The following is a 21,885-nucleotide window of genomic DNA, read 5'->3' on the forward strand; positions in this document are numbered from 1 at the left end:
TTAGCTAGGCAAGAGTGTGAAACTGCTTTACTACAGTACATGTTCAGACACCCTGGGGGCATAAATTATTTGGTGCCGAAACTACCCATCCTAAGCCTATTTACTAAGAAGGGATGAAATAGGATAAAATCTATGTTTCACTCCCAAGTCACCAGCTCAAACCTTTCTCTCTACGAGTGTTTCTTTGGGACCTTCTAGGCTCCTCTCCAGTTTTAAGTCAAAATTGCTTTAGAGAGCCACCCCAATTTCACCCAATGTAACTCTATCCTTTACTCTGTCCCCAAATACCCCCACCAGTTTCTCTTCATTAGACTCTCTTAATCCTCCCAGGCATTTCCCAAATCATTTGTTCCTCTCTTTCAAGTCTTTTCTACTGAATTTTCATCTGGCCAGTTCATAGGCTTCTTCCGTGGCTCTAAACTCTGCACTGAATGGTCCTGCCTCCAGTTTCTGACACGAAGCAGGTTCCCAGTGCATCCTAGTTGCCATCGCCTGACTCAGCAAGACTATCCGACAAAAAAATTTAGGGACTTTAATGGCGACAGCCAACTCTCATCTTTACTGGGAGGTGAAGTATACAAGATAAGCAGGAAATATAAAGAGGGTAAAAGCATAAAAAATCTGAGAAAGAGATCTTGAACAAATTTGAATACTGGTCTCACTAATGAATGTTCTACCCCCCATGACAAATCTTTACGGAACATGGCGCCACTATTCTGAGGTTCATCCAGGAACATCATTACCTCACTCATCGGAGATGTTTCCAGCTGTATTTGACCACTGTAGAAAGGAAGAAAAAAAAGATATAAAGTGGAATTTAAAGCATATTAAATATTTCAATGCAAAAAAGAGAAAATATACTCAAGTTATAAAAAGGTCAACATACTTTAGTGCAGAATCTTGTAATTCTAAAGCTTCTCCTGATTCCATAGGATAAAAGTTTACAACACTTCTCTCTGTAATATCTGTGCTCAGTCTAAAGAGTAGGAAAAAAAGATGTTAGCAAATTTATTAGACTTTTAATAAATCCTACTGCTCTTGGGCATATTTAGTTTAAAAATTTAATATATTATAAAGCTATGTTAATCATTATGATTAAGTAATAAAATGTTTATGGTAGAAATTCCAAACCACACGGTATTTTCCCATCATGTGCCAAATTTAATATAATTTTAACGTAAGAGTTTTGTATCTGCTATTGGTATCGAAATCCAACTTATTTGAAATATAACCGTAATGTCTGATAAAGTCATAATATTCATAAATAGAACACGCTAAATTTTATTCTAGAACTTTATTAGTTTACAGAAGCAAGTAAAGTTGCCAAGGTACTAGATTATGGTATATGAACCAAGGGCATTTTGTTTTAATAGGAAGATCTCTCTGATACACGCTAACACCCTCAGTTAAAAAAATAAGAATTCCTGGGCCAGCCTGGTGGCATAGTGCTTGGGTTTATACACTCTGCTTTGGCGGCCTGGGGTTCACAGGTTCAGATCCCAGGCATGGACCTACACACCGCTCATCAAGCCATGCTGTGGTAGCATCCCACATATAAAATGGAGGAAGGGGCTGGCCCCCTGGCCCAGTGGTTGAGTTTGTGCACCCTGCTTTGGTGGCCCAGGGTTCCACGGTTTGGACCCTGGGAATGGGTGTAGCACTGCTCATCAAGCCATTCTGAGGTGGTGTCCCACATAGCAGAACCAGAAGGACTGACAACTAGAATATAAAACTACATACTGGGGGGCTTTAGGGAGAAGAAAATAAAAAAAAGAAGAAAATTGGCAACAGATGTTAGCTCAGGTGCCAATCTTTAAAAAAAAAAAATGGAGGAAGACTGGCACAGATGTTAGCTCAGGGACAATCTTCCTCACCAAAACAAAACAAAACAAAACATAAGCAATCTGATAAGCATTTTTATTTATTTATTTTTTATTTTATTTTTTTCCTTAAGATTGGCACCTGGGCTAACAACTGTTGCCAATCTTCCCTTTTTTTTTTTTCCTGCTTTATCTCCCCAAACCCCCCCTGTACACAGTTGTATATCTTAGTTGCATGTCCTTCTAGTTGTGGGATGTGGGACGCCGCGTCAACGTGGCCTGACGAGCGGTGCCATGTCTGCGCCCAGGATCCGAACCCTGGGCCGCGGCAGTGGAGCACACGAACTTAACCACTCGGCCACGGAGCCGACCCCACATTTTTATTTTTGAAATTGTCTCACAGATAGTTTCTGAATTTCTGAAATTTCAAGTGTTCAACTTTTTTTAAGATCTATAAAACCAGGAATTTCTGTAAGTCATATAAAAGTTACAAAGCCATCTTAAAAGGTGGAGATGAGTTCGTGTTATACGTGCCTATTGAAAATGATATCAAACCAACAATCAGAAATCCTTATGAGGAGAAACCAAGACAAAGGTAAAACAGGATAGCAATATTCAGCTAGGTTTTTTGATGTGAAGGTTGAAAGGTAAACCTCGAAATGTAATCCTACCATCGATGGCTTAACTAAAACACAAATATCTGGATCTATGACATATAAGATAAAGGAAAAACCCAATGTGCATGGAAACTTTTTATACTAATATTCAGTCCAAAGCAGCAGGAAATAAATGACGTCTTGATGCGCCCTCTCCTTATCACAAGCAAAAACAGGCCTCTTTCTCTACCTGTGACACTGGCTTACAGAAACATAAAGTTAGAACTGTCATATTATAATTATTTCAGGATGAACAACAAAGATCTAAAGCAGCCAAAGCAGTGAATTATTTTAGGGAGGAAGTGAAATCCACAGAAAGTCTTACAACATAATATAATTTTATAATAGCACTTCATAAAGACGCAAATCAACTATCATTTGGAGGGTGCTCAGGGCTGTTTTCGTCCACAATTCGGCACACACCCACGATTTCCACTCACTCAGCATCCTTGGCAACTTATTGCCTCAGACATTTCCAGGCTGGAGAAGAGTCTGGAGATCCTCAGTTCATCCCTCTTCTCAGGAAGGATGAAAAACACTGAGACCCAGAGGGGGAGCCACTCCCTCCAGGTCACCGGATCTTAATGCTGGGTTCCAGCCCCACAGTCCCACGCCACTGCTATTTCCACCAAACTAGGCTGTTCTGTTTTGCTTTGGGGCTCCTATGTTAATCAATCTAGAATTTGTAAGAAAAGTGTATTGGAAAAGTGATACAAAATGTGAAAGGCAGAACTGTTAAAACAATGTGAAGTTTGATCCCAAGGGGTTTGAGCCTTCTCTCTGTCACGTCTCGTCTTCAAGGCTCTGTCCTGGGCTCACGTTCCCTTCCCATTGATACGCTCGTCCATGGGAACCTCATCCTCTTAGACAGCTTCTGTTACTGCAGCACCTGGTGAAAATGACTTTCAAGTCTAAGTCTTGAAGCCCCAAAACTAAAGGTCTAGCAGCTGAATGGACACTGCCACATTGCCACCTTAGACTCTATTCAGCAGGTCCTACACTGACCCCAACATCCTCCTCCTCAAACCTGTTGTCCCTCCTGGTTCCTCATCCCAGACAGAGCTACCGGGGGCTCAGGTCTAAAACACCTTGACTGTCCTCTCCCATCCTTCTCACCACCCACTTCAAATGGTCACCAAAGACCTACAGCAGTACCTCCCACTGAGCATCTACAATATTTAAAAGTATAAAGAAAAATAGGAATTTAGAAAGACCTACAGCAAAACATCCATCTTAATGTATTTCCTTCTAGTTTAAATTTTCTAAGCTTCTTACACAATTGGATCCTAATTCTGTCTATATAAGTGAGATCAAATTTTATGCACGTATATACTTGTTAAGTCAACATTATATAATGAGCATTCTAAAATATACTGGAAACTTTAAAAACCATTTTATTGGCCACATTATATTCCATCTTATTAACCACCAAAATATACTTAAGTATCTCCAGATTGTTAGATCATTTTCTTTTTTCCAAATAGTTGCTATTAAACACATCTTCCCTCTCACAATCTTTGTTTGTATCTCTTCATCCCTTAGGATAAATTTTTAGAATCTGTTCGAAAAGTTTATGTATTTTTTAAATTGTGGCTCCATATAATGAGGATGTCTTCTGGAATGGTTTTGCCAATTTACCTTCCCACTAGCAGTTTATTTATTATTTCAAATCCTCACAGTCCTAAAAGGTAAGAACTTGGAACCCATCTCATAGAGGAAGAACCTGGGGTGCAGAGAAATTATATAACTTACCCAGATTAACTGGAGTTGGAGATGGGCTCAGAACCAGTGTCTAGCCGATTCAAAGTCTGCTCTTCACCAGCCATGCTACCTGGCCTGTTTCCTTGGGTGCATGAGCACACGCACACACATGCACACACCCCCCCTCACACTCACACACAAGCTCTCTTGTCCCTGTTTCCTACCCTCTCACTGACTGCCCTGGTTAAGGATGTGAAACCCAGCTCTTTAAAGAACGTGCCTTGATTAGGTGCCTACTAATGAGCCAAGCTCTGAGCCAAACATTAGGGAGAACTAACAACATGAATCATCACATTTTAAACCATCATCACCTCCCTCTACACATAAAATAGTCTCGGCTCCTCTGCATAGCAATGGAAGTCCTCCTTTGCTCACTCCAAACTGCCCCCCGGTGATTCTCAGGTCAGCCTGTCTATCAGCGGCACTGGCAGGACTTTCATGGAGATGCCCAGACCCTGAGCCCCAGAGGTAGCGAGTGTCAGGGTGTCTGTGTTACTGCCGCACAGTCAGGATGGAGCCCATCTCATCTATGTGAGATTTTCCAAGCTTGCTCCATTCTTTTTGACCTCCACGCCTTTGCACGAACTTTTAATTCAATCCAGAATTTGCTTTCTCCTTGAAAATGCCAGTTATTAAAGGGTCCAGTTAAATAACCCAACCTTCAGGAAGGCTGGCCCAGCCATTTGCCCTTTTCCATCTGGGGTCAGGCATTCGCTCTGATTTATCACTTTTTACCTCCACTTCAAGCACCTAAATCAATTACACTTACAAAAAACTGCACAAGGCAACCTCCATCTACTATAGTTTGGAGTCTTAGAAGGCAAGAGCTGTGTCTTGTTCATCTTTATATCTCCCAAGGTGCACACTGGAGATCTTCCCATGCTCTAAGCACTCACTTAATGTCTAATCGAAATGCTTTTGAAATCAGTTGCTAAGGATTTTCAGCCACACTCAACCTGGCCTGTCATTATTCTTTAGAGCCAGACAACATTGGTGGTGCACTCTCACCAATACTCTGGGACTCACTAACCATCCTTTTCATAAATTCCAAGAAAGTGGAGTGATTTCCATGTCACCTTCATCTTCATATTTAAATTCGCAGGACCCCTGAACCGTTTACCAGGGATAAGCTCTAGATCTATTTCTCTAGTGATAAGGTAGTTATTACCTGATACCAGGTATATTGTCATACTGAAAAATGTTTTGTCCATGGGAATTCATTATCCTTAGAGAAGAAACCAAAAAATATGACTATGGCATATATTGCCTATTATTAACAATGGCCAATTCAATTAAGAAATTATCTTGGGGCGGGCCCCATGGCTGAGTGGTTAAGTTCACGCGCTCTGCTTTGGCGGCCCAGGGTTTCACTGGTTCGGATCCTGGGTGCGGACACGGCACTGCTCATCAGGCCAGGCTCAGGCGGCATCCCACATGCCACAACTAGAAGGATCCACAACTAAAAAATATGCTACTATGTACTGGGGGGATTGGGGGAGAAAAAGCAAAAAATATATATATATATTGGCAACAGTTGTTAGCTCAGGTGCCAATCTTTAAAAGAAAAATAAGAAATTATCTTGTAACCTAAATCTTTAGAAATATATTATTTAGTTAGCATATATTTGGCACTATCAGAAATAAATAAGGTAGTATTTGATATACCAAATCTTCCCTTTTTGGAAAATCTCCCTTATATTTCTATAAAATAGGGGTTTAAACTTTAAACAATACAAAATATGTGCTTTGCTGTATTTCTGTTTTCTAGGAATTATACTAAAAATTTACATATGAATTTCATAAAGTGTGAGTGAATTTCATGAGGAGTAGAGAAAGGGGAAACTGATCTCAAAATTCCTCCAGAAGTTAGACTCTTTTCCTTATGAATCTTGGGAAAACAGGCAGTTAAAATGACTTTTCTTTGTTTGTTAGTGCTTAGGCTGAGCCCAAACTTGTGTGTATAAATATTTTTTAAAGTGAGATGATGTACTCAGTAAATTAGTATGCATTATTTACACATGAAACCTGGGCCCAGGAAGACACGCGTACCTGTTGGGATCTTGCAGCAAATCTACTGCCTCTCTCAGCTGTTCAATCATTGCTATGTCCATGTCCTGGTCTTTGGATGAACTTATTCTGCAGCATGAAAGCAAGCATGAAAACCAAAATGATCACTAGAGCACAAATATCATCTAGGTTCTTAAGAGCAAACTTATAAAAATCCACCTAACATATAAAACCGATTTTGACAAATTCAACATTATAAGGAAAACATGTCAGTACCCTGCAGGGTGGGTTGACAGAATGTGGTGGAAAGAGCCCATGGGTGGCTGAAGCCCAGCTCTGCTGGAAAGCAGCTCACACGTCACAATGCCCGTGGGCCTCCATCTGCTCAGCTGTAAAACCAGGGCAAGGGACTAGCTGGGTGGCTTTCACACTGCGTTTTCCTGAGCCCTAGGGGGATCCACGGGGATGTTCAGCTAGGGCTAGCCTGCACTGCTTCCAGACTTTCCAAACCCAGTTCAATGAGCGTGGCTTAGTTTTATTGCTTTCATACAGCATGAGACTTCAACGGGGGGCAGTGGTTCTCAGTTCAGGCTTTTTATGCAGCAAAATCATCTGTGGCGCTTAAAAAAATCGATGCCAGGTCTGACATCCCCAAGTAGGTCTGACTGGGGCTTGGCCATTTTATTAAGCTCTCCAGATGATCCTGATCTGCAGGCAGGGCTGAGAACAACAGATACAAGATTGAGAATGAGGTTTCCAAAGCTTTATGTAGTTTAAAAACTCTTTCCCTATAAAATCTCTTTCCTTGTTATTCTGTGAGTCTATCATCAAATTAGTCCTCCTTGGCATCACAGAAATATGCCAAACAAATAGGTGGTAATACTGGTCAGTGATGTGAAAGGAACTTTGCAATGTTTTTAAAAGGCAAGAGAGATTTGATCATGATTACTCCTTCCCACTGCAGAACATAAGCCAATGTCTTTCTGGAAGTGGAGAAACTTTCTAACAACGTCATAAATCCTCACGAAAGGGAAAAACTCCCGAAGGAATGATTGGAAGGTCCAGGCCTGCATGCCAGATCACGGAAAACAAAATCCTAGAAGGAATGATGGAAGGTCCAGGCCTGCATGCCAGATCATGGAAAACAAAATTCTAGGAACCAAAAATCTACTCTATGCCACATGGTCCAAACTCAATTCCCCTGGAAATGGTTTATCAGCTGCTAAACCCTCCCCTATTAGGCTGGCCAAGTAAATCTTTACAGACAATCCAGTAGAGGCGATATCTATCCAGTGTAAGATTTTTGGGTTTAGTCCTTGGGGCAAGATAATTAATCTCTCTGTGCCTCAGTTTTGTCATCTGTGAAATGGGGGAAAATAACAGAATTTACCTCATAGGATTGTTGTAAAGATGAAGTGAATTACTATCTGTGAAGTATTTAGGACAGTGCCTGGCACAGGGCATTTCATAAATGTTGGCTATTACAATTAGGAGAGTTAGGACCAGAATATTAGAGATACATGGTTTTCTCGGACCTTGAACCTGAAGACTCTAGGGAAAGAAGGGGACCAGGGCTACAGAATCACTTTGGGTTCAGTTGTCAGCTTCTTCAGACAAATGGAAGAAAGCGAGAATCTCCAGCCTACACATTCTATCTAATTCTCTGAATCACAGTTCCACCCACAGCCTGAAATCAAACAAAACTCAAGGAAGAGGCATGACCTTCCTTTGTATTGTCCCAATACTGAGACAATAAGCATCAGACAGAAGAAAACTTGTAACGTCTTATTAATACCATTGGGTAAGAATATCAGCTTGCCCAAAGAAAAGGGGATCAAAATTCTATCACAACAGGGCAGTGATTCTGCTTGAAACATGAACTTTACAGGCTGGTGTCTCATAACCAGGCCCTCGGCACTCACCTTCCCTCGGGTTGCCAGTGTGCGTCCTCTTCTATCCGTAACAGTTCTTCACAGTCCCCTGCCCTATCCTGTGGACAGGACATATGGGTCTTCTGAGAGCCACTGGCTAGCAGCAGTCAACAGTCAAAACCCACCCCAGCCCATCTTCAGTGCAGCATTATTCACAATAGTCAAAAGGTGGAAACAACCCAAGTGTCCATCAACGGATGAATGGATAAACAAAATGTGGTCGATACATACAATGGAATATTATTCAGCCTTAAAGGGAAGGAAATTCTGACACATGCTACCACGTGGATGAATTTGAGGACGTTGTGCTGAGGGAAATAAGGCAGTCACAAGAAGACAAATACGGTATGATTCCACTTATATGAGGTACCTAGAGTCATCAAAATCATAGAGACACAGAGTAGCATGTTGGTTGCCAGGGATAAGGGGAGGGGGGAACGAGGAGTTATTGTTTAATGGTGACAGAGTTTCAGTTTGACAGGAGATGGTGGTCATGGTTGCACAACAATGTGAATGTACTTAATACCACTGAACTGTATACTTAAAAAAAGAGCTAAGATGGTAAGTTTTATGTCATATGCATTTTACCACAATTAAAAAAAAACAACTTGGCCCAGGACCACAATACCTGTTAACTTGGAGTTCAGAAATTTAAAGCTTAACTCTATTCCTTATGGCCCTCTTAGCACCTCCTGATGTTGACAGATTCCTCCATTGGGCTTGTCAGTCACATGAGTATGTGCATTCTAGCACTTGCAAGATGAGGGGTATGAGTGTGTGCGTGTGTGTGTGTATGTGTGTGTTGTTGGGGGGAAAAAAGTGTAAAAGATAGTATAGTTTCTGAAAGTATAACAACAGAAAATGCCTCAAATTGCATCTAATACTTTTCACGTGTACAACACCCAAATTTCACTGAAATGCCCCTCCCGCATTATTTTCCCAAAGAAACACTATGGTGGGACTACTTAGAAAGGTGTGTCCCACCACAGGAACTTCCAGGTGTTTCTTTGCACTTTCACCTGCGACACAGAGAAATGCTGCTTTAAGTCAGCTGACAGCTAGAATGGAAGCCACTCCTGAGTGGGGGCATGGTCCCCAGGCAAGGAAGAAACAACAGGGAAAAGAAACTGTTTTCTGTGTCAAAGTTCTGACATGTTGTTCACTTACTCAAGCCTAGCCAATCCTATAGATGTGTCACTGAGAACAAGTTTTCTTCTGAGGAGGTGGCTAGCTGCCTGACACCAGCCTCTGGGTTGGAAAACACTCAGATTTTTCTATATTGATTATACTTTTAGTGCATAATAAACCAACATATAAGTTACTGTGCCACCATTCAAATAGTGAAATTCATAGTTGAAAATATACCACCAGAAAAGGACAAGAAAACACATTCTTATGTCTTCCTGTTGGGTTTCAACTATAGGAGCCAGGAGTATTTCCTTCTAATTTTCAGTTTCGTAATAAAAAATAACTAATAGTATAAAACATCTATTTTTTTTTCCAGTAGGTAAAATGGGGCTTACTGGATTTCTTTTGCTAAGTTAGATGGTTATGGAGTTGATCCTTACTTGTGGATTCTGTACTTATGAATTCGCTGACTCACCGAAACTTATTTGTAACCCCAAAACCAATACTCATGGTGCTTTCAGAGTCACTGGCAGACATGCACAGAATGGTGAAAAATTTGAGTCCCTGACATGCACGTTCCCAGCAGAGACTGAACAGGAGATGCCTGCCTTCTTGTTTCAGCTCTCAGACTGCAAACAAGTGCTCCTCTCTGAGTCTATTTCAGAATGTTACATTTTCATATTTTTGTGCTTTTTTTGAGTGATTTTGCTGTTTAAAATACCCCCAAGCATGGTGCTGCAGTGCTGTCTGGTGTCCCTAAGGCAGGGAGGCTGTGACGTGCCTGATGGAGAAAACACATGTTAGACAAGCTTCCTTCAGGCATGAGTCACAGTGCTGTTGGCCATAGCTCACTGTTAATGAATCAACTATATGTATTCAGTAATGCGTCTTTAAACAGAAACACAGATAAGACAAGGTTATGTATTGATCAGTTGACAAAAATGATGTGAGCAGAGGCTTGCAGGAACCTAATCCTGTATTTCCCTTAGGAGCAAAGGCTCAGTATTGAATAACTCAGTGTTCAAAGTGACTTTCCAGAACAGAGCTGCTGTGAATAAAGAGGATTGACTATAGTTACAAAAGCACAAGATTCTAATTCAGTAAAGGAGAGAAGGAGGATATAAAACACAGAACTCTTGATTGACAAGAGACCAAGTGGTTCAGCACCATTGCAGGCTGCCAAGCACACTCTCACAGGCTTTGAAAGTGATGCAAGTCACGGCTCGCGCAGTCCTGATTTCCAATGCGTGACTTTTTGTTGTAGATTTAGGTTTTATTTTATTATATAAAATGTTATAAGTGTTCTTCCCTTGACTTTCCAGGAGAAGCCTCTTGAGGGAGTGGGCATTCAGGAAACATGTGTCAAGTACATTTCTACGCCCCTATCTGCTCCTTTAGATTCTGCCCACAGGATCCATTCTGCAAAGCAGCTGTTTCCATGGAGCCGTCTGCTTCCCGAAATCTCTGAATCTAGGGAAATTTGCTTTTCTGAAACAAAATGTTTTATTTTACTAATTGCTTTGATTGTTTTCCTTCAGGGTTTCCATCTTTAATTTAGATTCTCAAGATGAACTGTTTGTGAAATAAAGACGAAAGCCCAATTTTCCAAGTTTTCATGACAGATTTATCCCAGAGTTGATAGACAAGCGTCAAATCTGGGAGAGCCTTGTGAGAACCACCAGCCTCAGATTCATGTCACTAAATTTTTACTTTAGGAAAATGTCTGTGGCCAAACATAAAGCATGTGTGTGCGTATGTGGGCCTGTGTGCGAAAAAGGTGGAATGTTGAGTGAGAAGTTTGGGTGGGAGGGACTCCTGTAGTCATCAAAATGGGAAATTATGGGGGCTGGCCCAGTGGCACAGCAGTTAAGTTGACACGCTCCACTTCAGTGGCCTGAGGTCCACCGGTTCGGATCCCAGGTGTGGACCTATGCACCACTTATCAAGCCATGCTGTGGCAGGCGCCCCACATATAAAATAGAGGAAGATGGGCACAGATGTTAGCTCAGGGCCAATCTTCCTCAGCAAAGAGAGGAGGATTGGCAGTGGATGTTTACCTCAGGCTAATCTTCCTCAAAAGAAAAAAAAAAGGGAAATTATGAGGCTTAACTGAAGTCATGTCAATGGAGGTAGAGAGGAAAACAAAGCAACAGGTGTAAGATATTTTGAAATAAGAACTGGTGGATTATTGATGGATTAGATAGAGCAAAGAGTTAAAGCTTTCTATGTTTTACCCTTCTATATAACTTTAGTAATCATTTTAGTTGGGTTTCTACAAAAGTATATCATATTCATTATTTTTGTCTTGAGGGCATGAAGACCTCTTGAGCCCATGAGGGTCTCGTACAGTGTAAAATTTAGCTGTTTCCCTCCCAGTTCCCTAGCAGGTGATGCCCAGAGATGTTAGTTTAGACAGAATCCAGCCATCATAACACAATCCTCAGGAACACGAGTGAGCACTTAGACATCTCATGGTTGCCTTTAGCATGGTAACTCAGAAACCCTCATCTCTCAGAAGCCATAGTGAATCAAAGTTTTACCAAAAAGTTATCTTCGTGATTTTTGGGTGCCACAACCTGAACCAAAAGGACTGGCAGAAATTGACCAAAGCACCTACTCATGTCTCAGCGTGGAACCTGAACTACCAGCTTTAGTAAAAGGCTGGTTTTCCTCCCTTCTTTTTGCTGCTATGATGATGAAGCTTCTCCTGACAGCTCGGTGACTTCACCAAACTTTCCACACCCCAATGCAATGACAACAGTTCAGGACTAACTGTGCCAAGAGTGACCTTTCCAAAAAGGGAAGACACGCATCTCCAGATTTTAGAGTCTCCATTTTTCTCTCTAAACTATGGATATACTTCCAAGAAAGGCACTCACCTAGAATACACTGAAAAGCATGTGAAACTTTGTCTATTTTAGCTTTTACTGGATGGTAAGGGTAATTCTGACAAGTTGGCTAATTTATACAATGCACCGGGTAGTGGAAAGCTGAGAAATTTCTGAATAGAAAAGAAAATCATACACACATGCAGACAAATGGAGGGGTATGTATGGCAGGGACCAGCTCCTAACATCAGAAAATACCCAGGCTGCGCTTTGAAAAGATGTTAAAAAGGCCTGAGGAAGGTGGCAGTCAACTGACATTTAAGGTGATGGATTAGAATCTTGAACTTAAACTCGAAGGTGTTAAGCAGAGAAAATAAAAAAAAAAAATGAGTTGATCCTCAACTTGCCTTAATATAGTTTATAAATTCCGGATGGAGAACATCTGTTCCACCAGTAAATTGGTCTCTTTCTTCTCCTGAGTTGTCATTGTCACCCAAAAGGGAAGGCTCTGGTTGAAATTCCTGAGGAAATTCCCCTATTAGGAAAATACAGAGAAAGGTAGAAAGCACGACTTCATGCACAAAGGACCCTCAAACACATCATCTAATTATTTCAGCCTTCTCTCTCACCTCTTAAGGAGGCACGTAAGTGACCCGAGTTTTCTCTTCCCCGAGGGTGTGAGGAAAAGACGAAAAAGAAGGAAGAAGAGGCAGAAAAGTAAAAGAAATGGAGAGCCCCAAACCGAACTTAAAAGTCAAGGCCTGTTTATGGCTTAGTTCCTCATGAAAGAAATGAAATGTCCTCTGACTTTTTTAAGGAACAGAGAAATGCAACGATCAAAGAGGGCTTTGGGGCTCTCTGTAATGTGTGACAAGTAACCATTCCAAATTCAAAATTGAAGAAATATTATTCAACAATTACTCAATGGCAGGCGTTACGCTAAACATTTTAGGGATGAAAAAAAAATTAGTCAGACCTGACTCTTGTCCTTAAAACATGAACAATCTCAAGAAAAAGTGTGGGAAGGAACTAAGACAAGAAGCCCAAATCATAACAACAAACTGAGTGACTACATAAGGGCCACGTGGAGGGAAAAGCATCTTGAGCAGAGCACATCTGGCTGGAGGGTGGTCCAGAGGGTACGAGAGCCCAAAGGAACACCAGGCGGCTCTCTCCTCTGACCCAGAGACTCAAAAGGACCAAGTAGGGCCACCTTTAAGGACTCCTAGCCAGAGAATACCCACTTCAGAACAGAAGGGGAAAGACCCATTGGTAAGAAGTTCTATGATTCTATTACTTTACACATGTGCCTAAAACACTACCTCCTATACTGCGCAATGTTACAAAACTTAGCTAAATTAATAAACTTGCAGTTATATCTTTGCATATTTATATTTTTGGATAACGTGTGGTGCCAATCATAATCTCGGATGAACATTAAACGTTAAACTTAAGTGCTGAACTTAAAAACAAACGTAAGAAGAGAAAGCGAACACTGAAGTCTGAGTTGGTTTCAGGCTCGCCCATCACTAATGAGCAGATTCAAACTATCAAGGAGAAAATCCACAAATTCCTCTGGCTCTATTCATATACCATGACATAGTCTCTGCCACAAATCAGCAAACACTAAATTTGGTATTTTCTTTAAAAGTCACTGAATAGATAGAGTCAAAAATACTGTCATAATGTAATCAAGTGAGGCTTCTCACTTCTCACCGACACATGAAATATATTATTAGGATTTTGAAAGTATGTAAGACATAGAGTGCTTACTGATTATTTGGTGATTTTTAAAGAACCACAGGATTTTAGAGCTACAGAGGAACTTAGAGGTTACCTAACCTCATCATCTCATTTACAGGTGAAAGAATGAAGGTCAATCGACTTGTCCAAAGTTAAGCTGATCCCTGGGCACACGTCTCCACTGCATGTCCCGCCCTTGCATATAGCTTCTCGTAGCCACGGAACCAAGTCTAGCTTAGAAGCGATGGGCACTCCTAGGCCCCATCCATAAAACCTCCTTTGAGCAAAACTCCACACTCTTCCTCTTCTGGTTTGAAACTGATGGGCTTGGAAACGCTGGAGGTCGTGTGTTAAAGATGGTGGAGTCACAGGATAAAAGGAGCTTGGGTCCTTGAATCACCACTTGGAAGGGAATTACCTGGTCATCATCAGCTCCCACGGGGACTTAATTTGGACTGTGGTAAGCCAACGAGATTTGGAGATTTTACGTGTTAACAGCAGCTAGTGTTGTCCTAATATATGTATATATCAATATTTTTCTTTCTGAGAATGGATTTCAGGAATCTTACCTAAATCTTCAGAATGAGAACAGCTCTACTACTGACTAGCTGGGTGACTACTGGCAAGTTACTTAAACTCTCTGAGCCTCAGTTTCCTCACCTATAAGAAGGAGATGAGTAGATTATCCATCACAGAGTTTTGAACTTTGACTGAGATCGCCTTCACAGATTAGCACACTGCCTGGTGCACAGAAAATGCTCAAAAACTATACACTATTATCCCTGCCATATCTGTGCATATTATAAACACAGCATTTGAAACTTCAAAACAAGCACTTTCTCCCCATCTTTCATTCTCACACCTTTAACTGGGCTAAGGCGATGGCATGAGTCTTCCTTGAGGATCTGTTCTTCTTCCATGATGTTTGACATTGGCACGTTGAGGCTAACAGTGTCTTCATCAGAAGGCTGAAAAGAAAGCACACGGCTTCATTCAGAGGAGAAGTGTTATCAATGTAGATTAAGAGAATGCCATGTGATAAAAAAAATACCATGACTCTCAAAAACATAATGTTGAGTACAAGATGCCAGATACAAAAGACAATTCCATTTACACAAGTGCAGAAATGGGTAAAACCAAGCCAGTGTTTGAAGTCAAGATAATGGCTGCTGTCAAGTTGGGGTGGAGGGGTGCATGAGTGGGGCTTTCTGGGCTGCTGGGAAAGTTCTGTTTCTTGAACTGGGTGCTGGTAACGAGTGTGCCCACATTGTCAAAATTCATTGAGCTAACACACGCACTTTCCTGTACGTGTGTTTTGAGCTGAAATGTTGTCAGGTTCCTAAGGATATTTTCTAACCTAAGAGCCATAGTCAGGGCACTAAGAAGGACTGTGTAACACCTGACAGAACAAAGGAATACTTGTAAATACACTATCACACTAGCCCTATGTCTAGCCAATCGTTTCAATAGTAATGGTACTCTGAGATCTGACAACAACGCTAATTTACCAAAACTGCATTAAGATTTCATGCGGCTGGTCACAAAAAAGCAAGCAGTCAAACTGTGACAATATCTCACTTATTTACAGTGTCTTACGTGCGACATTAAGTTTTGGTTTATACTCCTGTTTTAGGCTGAGGAAGCTTCGTTAAATATATAAAAGTGCTAAACCACTGCAGTACTTAAGAGAAACATGGGTTCTGTGCAATTTTCAGAATAACACTTCAATTCAGTTATTGGAGTTAGTTCTTTCGGGGGGTCTTGTTTCCCACACTAGCTGATGAAGTTTCGTCAGAAAATCTATGACTCTGTCACAAATGAAATATGAGCCTCATTTATTTTCCTGTATCTCCATTTTCACGTTGCTATTTGGTGAAAAGCTTTCCAAATCACAGGACTCGGAAACCTGAGAACCCATTTCAGGTGACTATGGCTTGCTCCTGAATTCCAGAGGCTACAACCTTCAGAGTACAGTGTTCGTTTACTTTGGGACACGTGCACAAAATGTTCAGAAACCGGCAGAAAACAAATGTGCATTTCATTCATTAAACAGATATTCATCGAGTCCCCAATCTTTTTTGCTTGTTTATCTTGAGAAAAATACGTTTTTAACTTCTTAGTGACAAATGCTAAGTCAATCAGAAAATGGCAATAGCCAGAGACAGGGAACGAGCTGTGACTTTTGAACCTAACAACGAGCTATAAGTGGGGAGCAAGATCAAGTGACCATAGATGGTAACGAATTTGCCCAGCAAAGTGAAAACAGAAAGCTACGTAGGATAATTCAGAACCCTTATGATTCTAAAAACCGAATTTCTTGGAGGTGTTCTCCGGTAATAAAGCTACAAAGTGAGACTTTATTGTGTTGAATGTAATCCATTCTGTCTGTAGTCCTTCCTTCCAGCCTCTTCCCATCTTAAAACTTAGCAAAATGCCACAGATCTGCATCTAGTTAAACGAGAGAGAAGAGACCCTTGGCCTCCTTTTAGAAAAATGCTATTAGCATCCTACTTACACTAAGTGAGAACAAAAGGATAATGGAGTTCTTTGTGTAATGTTTTATTAATGAACTTAATTATCCTTAGAAGACAGATAAGGATAAAGCAGAGTCTGTTTTAATTTAATAGAATATAAGCGAGGGTGAGTAATTTCTGAAACAATGGGATATTTCAGGGAACTTATGAGTTTTAATAAAGCTAAGGGGGTTGAATTAAATACAACTTATAAAGCGATGTGTTGAGCGTTTTCTCCCCCAGGGAACCATAGTAAACTATTCATGCGGCTTCATGAGGGTAATTTTCTTATATTGATACTGGCCCTCTTTCTCTGCCTACTAACTCCTCCTCCTTTTGAAATGTTCTATGTTAGAAAGATTTTAGGTGTCCCGATTTTTTTTAGCACATTTCTTTATAAAAGCATTTTGTGGAAAATAAATTCAAATATCTTAGCTACCTATTAAACCTCAAAGACTTGGAGAGAACAGGGAAAAGGCGTTTTTCCTAGAGTCACACATAGCAAAAATGCAGATTCCTGAAATGTACGGGTAATTGTCCTATTAATTATATCTTCAAAGAGCGTTATAATATTTCAAAACTCAATAACCACACAACCTCAATAAATTTCCTCCAAAGGGAAGATCTGTTAACATGCTTCCCCTCCCCCGCTATCCCTTCCAGCTCCCTTGGTCGAGAAGCTCCATTTAACGGTTTATTAGTGAAAGATTTGGGGGAATCTAATAGACTATAAATGAGATAACAAATGTGCTAAATCAGTTATTTACAACCACTCTTAGGAAACTCTAGTGCAGAAGGACTCTTAGTTTACAAATAACCAAACTTTGAGCCAATTACCTGAAAAGAACACAATCTAAGAGTTTCAGGAAAACAAATATTGCTATAAAAATTATGGCAACTCAAAAATGCATTTCCAGTGGGCAAACTGCTAAAATGCAACGTACATTTCATTCCTCAACATTTATGTGTGCATATAACAACTTTTTCCTAAAATTACTTTGTGACTTAAAAAAGAACATATTTATAAAAATGCCTCATGGGTACTTAGACACCACTTAGTCATTTCATATATTTATTCAGCTTCAAGAACATTCTAGATAAAGTGAGGGGTGTGGTAGGAGGGGAAGGAGATAGGGACCCTCCTCTTGAGACATTTACAAAATATTAAAGCTGTAGAAAAAGCTAACAACAGCTAATATTTATATGATACTTGGAGGATTTCAAATTGCTTTCACAAACATTATCCTGTATTCTCATGCAGTGGGATTAATGCCCTTTATCAGAAAGGAGTTCAACAACAGATCTAGATATATTTAGAAGCACGGAAGAAAAAAAATCTGATCACTAACTTTACCTCTGTGGCAGATAATCGCTTGTCTCCATTATCACTTCCAACGCCAGAGTCAGAATCCTTCTTGCTGAGATAGACGCCATCAATATTGAATTCATTTACAAAAAATTAAAATCACAAAGTTCAGAAGATACATCAATTTATATTCAAATAGTGACTCTGCTATACAAATTTTTATTGTTACCAGAGGCAACAAATCCACCCACTATTAAAGGATATTAAGACAAGGGCCTAATGAAAATCAGATATTTGTACTGTCTAAATATTGCCCAAGATAAATTATGTTCAGGGTTTCATGAATTTGCACTCTAACCTGTTCTTTGAAACAGGTAATGATTTTCTTATTTTATTGATTCTAGCATATAAAAAAGCAGAAACTACCTAATTACTTTTACCTCTTATGTTATCAGGTGCTTTTTACCTCTTACATGGTTATTTTCAATAAATCCGCAAACTTTTATTCAGTGACTAAATAAGTTTCACAGGATGTTTCCAAAAAGAAAATAATGAACACATATTTTAAGCATTATATAAAGGTACCATTAGGGTAGGCTGACATTTTAAGTCACCATATTTACTTTTTTAGTAAACAGTTAAGGAAAAATTTCTGCAGTGAATTCTCAAAAACGACCTGCGTTTCTCTAAGTGTGTTCAGTGTGGGAATTTCATTCTCTGAAAATTCAAGGCCTGATTTATGCCACAAAAAGGCCAAGGATGTATGAAAGGATTCTACATTCCCATTCTAAACAGGAAACGGCAAAAACTATGCACACTGCATTTTTAAAAGACAATTGATAAAAGAAAGCCTGTAGTTTTTCTTAACAATGTTCCGGAAGCACATTGAAAATTAATAATTAAAAAGAAGGCATGTTTCAGCTTGATATGGTTGTTTTAACTGGTAAGTAAAATATACCTACATTTCTACTTCTTATTCATAAGGATACATATAGGGATATATAGGGACACGTATAAGGATAGACATAGATATGAAGTATCTATGTATGTACATATACGTGTGTGCGCACATGCACAGACACATACATATACATATAGCACTAAGGAAGGATTGATTATTGATTAGGAGAAGGTAGATGAGATTTGAGAGATGCCAACATGTTATCAACAGCATCAATTTTCTCTTTCTTATTCTAAAAGTTGTTGTAACTCGAGTTATAAATCTGCATTGGTTGAGTGAAGCAAAGGAATTGTGGGAGTTAGTTCCCTGGAGCACCTTGGCCTAAGCAAATTCTGAACAGGGCCCTTGAGTGACAGCGGTTACACTCACCCGTCTTCCACGTGCTGGTGTAAATGTGGCCTCTCCATCGTGTGGAGATAAAGGGAGTCAGTTGTCTTAATCTGGCATGCCTGTATGCTCAGATACTTGAATATGTGCACTTTGCCCTTTGCGCAAATCTATGAAGAAATTAATAATGCCTATTTATTTTTAATGGGACTGTATTTTAATTTTCGCATTTCATTTTAAGTGACACTTTAACAATGCCCACCCAATTTGATCTCTCCAAAACTCATGAGAATTTAGGCAATTCTATCCTCCAAATTCTACTTTGAATAAAAAACCATGCTTGAGCAACTTCTAGTTTTTCTTGCACTAACCTGCAAAATTCTAACAGCAGTGTGTTTAAATATAAATAATGTAAACAGTATAGAAATCAGATAGTTGACCTGGTAACGTCCCAATTCTGAAAGCATATGTACTTCATTTTTTCTCGCACAGTTTAATATTTCAGTTTGAATCTTGTCTCTAAATAACCAATAATCATATTTCAAAATATTTAAACTCCCTTTTCCAGCTGAAATTTAAAGCAAGGGATCTATTACTCCTCTGTAAGTCATATACTCCATGAAAATGTTTCAAATGCATTTACAATTGATCAAGTAACCAAACATACGATTCTGCAATGGCAGTGATCAGAGTAGCGAGGCAAATGCTGGTAATGAACTTGATGTAGCAGGAGACAAGTTACTGTAGTCAGATTCACTCAAGGTTTCATCTTTTTTACAGACTGTGACTGCTTATGATCGTGTCTAACACAATATCAATTCAGCAAATTATAGAAAACTCGGCTCTGCCAAGAGCTGCCTGGGGCTACTGACAGCACATCCCGCGGGCGGAGGCTGTGCTCCGAGACCCCTCACCTGTGCTGGAGGAGACTGCAGAGGGTTATTCTCAAGCAGTAATACTTGCAGCTGCTTCATCTCTCTAAAACAAATGGGAATCACGAGCACTTTATTGCAGGAAAAGTCAAACTTTACCAAGGGAACAGCTACTAGTTCTAAAAGAACAGGAAAAAAAAAAAAAAAAAAAGAAAGAGAAACACTCAGAAAGCAACAAGATGAAATGCTAAACATTCAAAAATTAATTTCTGCTTATCGGGAAAAACATCATTCAGCACAATCGAAAGCAAGTTGTACATTATGAATATATAGTATATGTATACAATATTTTCACCAAAGGGGAAGGAGAATCTTTCATTGGGAGCCCAATAGTTGAAAATTGTTGTTAGTTCTGATTAGAGCTGGAAACGCTGACATTTACGTCTATTGTTTAAAACGATTTCTTACAGCAAAACAATCACATAAGCCATACTACACAGGACATGTTTATGTTTTAATTTCAAAATGTTTTCAAGCAGTACTGGCTAATATGAATAATATGCTAATTACAAAATATTCTTATCTAGTCAATGTATCTGGGCCGGCATAATCTCGAACTAGTTACAAGAAATGTGTTCAGGATCTTTTAATTCCCCTTTAAAAAATAACTGATATCTAATTCAGAATTCTGCAATGGACCCTGTAATCCCGATTTGATGAGGATTTATTGTGCTGCTTTTAAAAAGTCTTCTGTAGCTCCAGAAACAAGACAGAACATTATATTTAGCTTAAAATCCCCACCCAGTGGCATAGTAAACACTCAGTAATTTCAAGCATTCCAACGGACATTGGCAGCTGCAAGAAACGAAGTCAAATATATTCCATAGAGCAGAGAGGGTGAGCAAAGCCAGACATGTAGGGTGACACCGGGCAAACCACCGAGATCTCTGTGTGAGAGGCTACAGAGGGTTCATTTCAGAACCGGGCCCCGCCTCGCTGGTTTTCGGACCTGGTAAGGAGTGAGGTACGGTGCTTTCAAATACTCAAGGAGTTCCAAAGTGGAGGAAGGGGAGGTGCTGTATAAAGGAACCATATAAAGAAGAGGGGCTGATGACAGTGGCCGGAGTAAGAATTAACACTATTCTCTGCCGCACTACCCAAGGGTTTTCACTTCACTCAGATACACTCCTTCAAGTTCCACCAACAAAGATGCACTTAGCAACCAGTATCTCTTCTCTGATTTCCACTCGCTCTGGGCGTGCAAGGGACTTTCCTTCTTTCACACCTTAGTGAACTGCTCTGTATTAAAGAAGTCATGGGACTGAAATGCTAGGAGGCAGAAGAGCATTGAACTCAGCGGGTTCCAAATTCAGGTCTGTGACAGGCAGCTTTGTAGGAGAAACTCAGGGAGCGTATTTTTTAAATCGCCCTGAGGAATTCACTACTCCAACCCAGCTCTCCCTGCATAGGAAAAGTGATTTGCCACAGGCCACCCTAGTCCTGGAGGTCACCTTGAAGGCTCTTGGAGCAGCAGGAGATGGAGAAGAGACTGAGGGTGTAAATATGAAGGACAGCATGGAATCAAGAAGGCGGAAGGAAAAGGGAAAACAAGATCCTTTTATTGCATAGTTTGTTTCTAAAACAGGGGTAACAGTTAGGGAGATTATATATAAGAGGACTCTCTCGTTGCTGTAATCGCTAGTAACATTAATCTGTCTCTGAGATGGTTAACTTTGCTCACTAAAGTTAGGTCGGCAAATTTTAACTGGACTCTGGATCTTCAGCAATTCTTTGCCAGTCAAAAGGAAGACGTTTTAAAGCAAAACTAGAGGGCTAGGTTCCTGAAAGACACAGCAGGAGGGGGAGAGGCTACAGGTAAATAAAATACAAGTAAATGACCTGGCAAATAAAATAAGCCATGGTTTTCATGATGACTATTCCTTTTAGTGCCCCTTTGGAACACAATTATCATCTTAGTTTGGGAAAACTAAAACCTGACACTTTCACAACAAGAAAATGGAAGGGGAAATGA

The 21,885-nt window shown here is 40.0% G+C and overlaps 1 protein-coding gene across 4 annotated transcripts in view; it reads right to left on the reverse strand.

Annotated features, from left to right (window-relative positions):
• The window catches only part of LRCH1 (leucine rich repeats and calponin homology domain containing 1), a 191,873-nt gene that overhangs the window by 45,572 nt on the left and 124,416 nt on the right, over positions 1–21,885 (reverse strand). For all 4 annotated transcript variants that reach the window (XM_003363227.5, XM_023621596.2, XM_001915032.5 and 1 more), the window contains exons 5-13: positions 19,896–20,032; positions 19,024–19,151; positions 17,742–17,805; positions 14,737–14,842; positions 12,539–12,666; positions 8,167–8,234; positions 6,287–6,373; positions 887–976; positions 744–780 (exon numbers count right to left, since the gene is read on the reverse strand). In XM_003363227.5, coding sequence (XP_003363275.1) covers positions 744–780; positions 887–976; positions 6,287–6,373; positions 8,167–8,234; positions 12,539–12,666; positions 14,737–14,842; positions 17,742–17,805; positions 19,024–19,151; positions 19,896–20,032 — 845 coding nt within the window. The remainder of the gene's footprint in view (positions 1–743; positions 781–886; positions 977–6,286; positions 6,374–8,166; positions 8,235–12,538; positions 12,667–14,736; positions 14,843–17,741; positions 17,806–19,023; positions 19,152–19,895; positions 20,033–21,885) is intronic.

Source organism: Equus caballus, chromosome 17 (genome assembly GCF_041296265.1).
Source record: "Equus caballus isolate H_3958 breed thoroughbred chromosome 17, TB-T2T, whole genome shotgun sequence".
Classification (NCBI taxonomy): Eukaryota; Metazoa; Chordata; class Mammalia; order Perissodactyla; family Equidae; genus Equus; species Equus caballus.